At 43.6% G+C, this 4,665-nt stretch overlaps 1 protein-coding gene across 1 annotated transcript in view; it reads right to left on the bottom strand.

Moving 5' to 3' along the window:
• Positions 1–2,944: 2,944 nt before the first annotated feature.
• Positions 2,945–4,665, bottom strand: part of dqx1 (DEAQ box RNA-dependent ATPase 1) — a gene marked incomplete at its 3' end in the record, with an annotated part of 12,449 nt that continues 10,728 nt past the window's right edge. Inside the window, exon 3 of the mRNA XM_034077376.2 lies at positions 2,945–3,138. Within this exon, the coding sequence (XP_033933267.1) occupies positions 2,945–3,138 (194 nt within the window). The remainder of the gene's footprint in view (positions 3,139–4,665) is intronic.

Below are 4,665 nucleotides of genomic sequence, written 5' to 3'. Positions count from 1 at the left end.
AGTAGTGTTGCGACATTTGGACATAGAAAGCACCAAAGAAACGTGTCCACAGTAGAGGTAATAATTTGTCATGTTCAAATAAGCAATCTGTCGAATCCAAATGATCCAGAGTCTACCGTACTTTTCGGACGCGACTTTTTTCCCCATTTTTGTTGTACAGCTAACGGCCACTAGGGAACCTCCTAGATCTATGGATTTTACAGGTAAAATTAACCACCTTTAACTCTACGGGCTCTAGGACCGGTCCGCGCCCGCCACCTTTAAGCGGCGGGCTCCAGCAGGAAAAGCTGGAGGCCGGAAAAGAGTGAGATAGGTAGCGCGCCAAAGTCAAAGTGGAACCGAGAGACAGAACGAGAGCAAGACAGACGGACAATTTAGCTGCTGCGGCTCATATGCAGGTGCGCTTTATAGTCCGGAAAGTACGGTAGTCATCTTTAGCTGACATTGTGAGAAGGGGTATTTGTGCGGCCGACTAATTCACAGAAACAGCTTTTAGCTTTAACGCTTTGAGATGTTAATTAGCATAATGGGAATATCCGAGGCGCCCGTGAACGCAGCATTGGCTTTGGTGGCACTATCCCATTCTAGTTTATATGATGAAGAAAAGAGAGACGCAGGAAAGGACACAGGGATCCATTTTCAGTCAATACACGGCTATAAAACGTTCACAGCCCACCGTAGGGAACAGAGGACAAAGAGTGAAGGTGTGGCTGTGAGAAAGATCGAGACACATTATGTTATAAAAGTAGTGAAATCTATCCGATCCATTTCCTCTGGGACAGAAATGTGTTGCACCCGTTTAATTCTCTCTCAAGCAGTCAGTGTGTTATTCAGGGGGCTTCCTTCTGTATGTGGTGCAGTATTTAAAACAGTTAATAATTATTACCGTTGAAAGGGAATATTTCTGTCAAAGAATAATTCTTCCTTACGCCTAAGATATTTAACCTTTCTGCCTGTTGACATTTACGACTAACCCTAAGTCTGTTATCCGTCTTAAGGAATGGGAAGTCTCAGCTATTGTTGACATTACCAGTTTTATGACCGGTCAACTCTCGGTCACAGAGCCTAACGGCCCGTCCACACTACAGCGTCGGCAACTCCAATCTGCCCATTCACTTTGAATGGGGTGACGTCACGTAGCCTCGCTTTTTCGCCGAACTGAATTGTGGGTAGCAGAGCGGTCCGTCTCCGCCGTCAGAAGTTGAACATTGTTCAACTTCTGACGCCGGAGTAGCCAGCGCCAGCCAATCAAATCCCGTTTCGGAAAATCTGACAGCTGAAGCCGTAGCCAATCAAACCGCGTCTAAGCTGGGAGAGATATCCCGCCGTTCATTTCTATATTTCAAAAAAAGTCGGAGGAGAAACTAACTATCGCCGTAGCAAATCACCCGGTTTTGTATGACCAGACCCTCTTCACCTACCGGGATACAAACCGGAGGAACCCGGCATGGAGGGAGGTGGCAGAGACAGTGGGGAAACTGGTAGGGTTTCGCCTGTTTGGGGAGTTTATATATATATATATTGCTTGCATAAAATCCCCGGGGTTTTTGCTTTGTATGTCGGGGGCGGGAGATTCATGTGATTGGTTGTTGGTAGTGTTGCTTGAATAAAATCCCCAAGCTCCAGACACGCCCAGCTCCAAGCTATTTTTGAAGCTGTAGTGTGGACGCTCCGTAAGAGTCAGATAAGTGATTCAGTGTCTCCAGGGGTTCACGGATACCTTCCCCCAACATGTGGGTGGACTCTCTGTAAACTAGTTAAAAGGTCTATCGAGATGCGAGGCGGATCAGAATTGACATGACAACCCACCCGTGCAGTCAGAGCCTTTTGCTGCCGTGACTTGTGATGTGAATTCTCCGGCCGTATCCTTGCAATAAACTATCAGTGTTTGACATCAAAGCTCCAGCTCTCCTCGTGTCTCTCTGAGTCCTGGCTCTCCATTGCTGCAGAAGTTTCCCTTACAGCCGTGCAGTTTATTTTAAAAGGTTCGTTTTTGTAATATATATAGATTTTTGTTTGCATGTCCAGAAATATGCGTCTTTGCCTTTTTGCAATGATTAGATTGATACCACTATCATGTCCGTTTGTGAAGATAGGAAGGATACGATAGCGACTTGAAATAAGTGCAAAAACCTCAAAGAATCAAACTCCGAACAACAAGGAAAGTGCAGATATATTCACTTCAATAACCAAGATCCTACCATAGTAGCCGACAGGGTACATGCAGGAATCCTGAAGCCAAACTTAAAGGGGACCTATCATGCATGGTTGTACTTTTTTACAGCTTCTACAGATGACATTTTTTTATGGATTTGTTGTCAAAGCACTTCAGATAATTCATTGCTATCGGGATGTTAAGAGCATTCCATGGAATATAACAAAAAGTGTATCTCGAGCCGGTTTCTCAAACGTACCTACCCCACCTTTAACAGTTCATTTATTGCTCCGCTACTCGGCTACCGGAAGTAGCATGTCTGTAGCGTTTCACAATAAGAGCATCGGCTTCCCGCCAACCGGAAGTGGAACGTTATTCATTAGCAGTAGCTTAACTTTGAATCTCTTTGTTGCCTGGTAAAGAGTGTTTGACATTATATGTTAATGTGTTTATGATGATAAGAGAAGGGAGACATGTTGTATTATAGCTTGTCTAGATTATTATTTCTATAGGGTTTGGCATTATTATGTATATCATTTATGTATGCATAAGTTATCTTATATTGATTGTATTTAGTTTATTTCCCTTGTAGGAAAAACCACACACAGAAAAATATCTGTATGTCTGCCTAAATAAGTAAAGAAGTCAAGCCTCATCTTAGCTCCTCATTTCCTCTATTCTGGACCTTTGGCCTTAGTCAGTACTTCTACTTTCACCAGAGTACTTTTAAACACGAGTATCTGTACTTCTACTTGAGGAAATGTGTGTACTGTTGCCATCTCTTCTTACCTGAGCAGGGTGTCGGGTGTGCAGCTGTCGTCGTGAGACACGGTGTATCCCACCTCCAGGCCCAGACTCAGGTCCATCTCGTCGGCCACACGCAGAGCCAGACTCACCGCCGCCACGGAGGAAGGCTGAGAGCAACACACCAGACCCTGAGAGAACTCATAGGAGAGAGCGTACTCCACACACCACTGAGGAACCTGCAGGGAGAGGGGGGAGAGAATCAGACACACTGATACACACCTGAACATCAGCAGGAGAGGACTCTTTAAAGTAGAGACACTACATACTGATATACACCTGAACATCAGAGGAGAGGACTCTTTAAAGTAGAGACACTACAGACTGACATACACCTGAACATCAGCAGGAGAGAACTCTTTAAAGTAGAGACACTACATACTGATATACACCTGAACATCAGCAGGAGAGGACTCTTTAAAGTAGAGACACTACATACTGATATACACCTGAACATCAGCAGGAGAGGACTCTTTAAAGTAGAGACACTACATATTGATATACACCTGAACATCAGCAGGAGAGGACTCTTTAAAGTAGAGACACTACATACTGATACACACCTGAACATCAGCAGGAGAGGACTCTTTAAAGTAGAGACGCTACATACTGACATACACCTGAACATCAGCAGGAGAGAACTCTTTAAAGTAGAGACACTACAGTACATACTGATATACACCTGGATATCAGCAGGAAAGGACTCTTTAAAGTAGAGACACTACATACTGATATACACCTGAACATCAGCAGGAGAGGACTCTTTAAAGTAGAGACACTACATACTGATATACACCTGAACATCAGCTGGAGAGGACTCTTTAAAGTAGAGACACTGCATACTGATACACACCTGAACATCAGCAGGAGAGGACTCTTTAAAGTAGAGACACTACATACTGATATACACCTGAACATCAGCAGGAGAGGACTCTTTAAAGTAGAGACACTACATATTGATATACACCTGAACATCAGCAGGAGAGGACTCTTTAAAGTAGAGACACTACATACTGATATACACCTGAACATCAGCAGGAGAGGACTCTTTAAAGTAGAGACACCACACACTGATATACACCTGAACATCAGCAGGAGAGGACTCTTTAAAGTAGAGACACTACATACTGATATACACCTGAACATCAGCAGGAGAGGACTCTTTAAAGTAGAGACACTACATACTGATATACACCTGAACATCAGCAGGAGAGGACTCTTTAAAGTAGAGACACTACGTACTGATATACACCTGAACATCAGCAGGAGAGGACTCTTTAAAGTAGAGACACTACATACTGATATACACCTGAACATCAGCAGGAGAGGACTCTTTAAAGTAGAGACACTACAGACTGATATACACCTGAACATCAGCAGGAGAGGACTCTTTAAAGTAGAGACACTACAGACTGATATACACCTGAACATCAGCAGGAGAGGACTCTTTAAAGTAGAGACTCTACATACTGATATACACCTGAACATCAGCAGGAGAGGACTCTTTAAAGTAGAGACACTACAGACTGATATACACCTGAACATCAGCAGGAGAGGACTCTTTAAAGTAGAGACACTACAGACTGATATACACCTGAACATCAGCAGGAGAGGACTCTTTAAAGTAGAGACTCTACATACTGATATACACCTGAACATCAGCAGGAGAGGACTCTTTAAAGTAGAGACACTACAGACTGATATAC

Source organism: Pseudochaenichthys georgianus, unplaced genomic scaffold (assembly GCF_902827115.2).
Source record: "Pseudochaenichthys georgianus unplaced genomic scaffold, fPseGeo1.2 scaffold_1539_arrow_ctg1, whole genome shotgun sequence".
In the NCBI taxonomy this organism is placed as follows: domain Eukaryota; kingdom Metazoa; phylum Chordata; class Actinopteri; order Perciformes; family Channichthyidae; genus Pseudochaenichthys; species Pseudochaenichthys georgianus.
The sequence above is the reverse complement of the archived record's forward strand: the minus strand, read 5'-3'. Positions and strand labels throughout refer to the sequence as shown.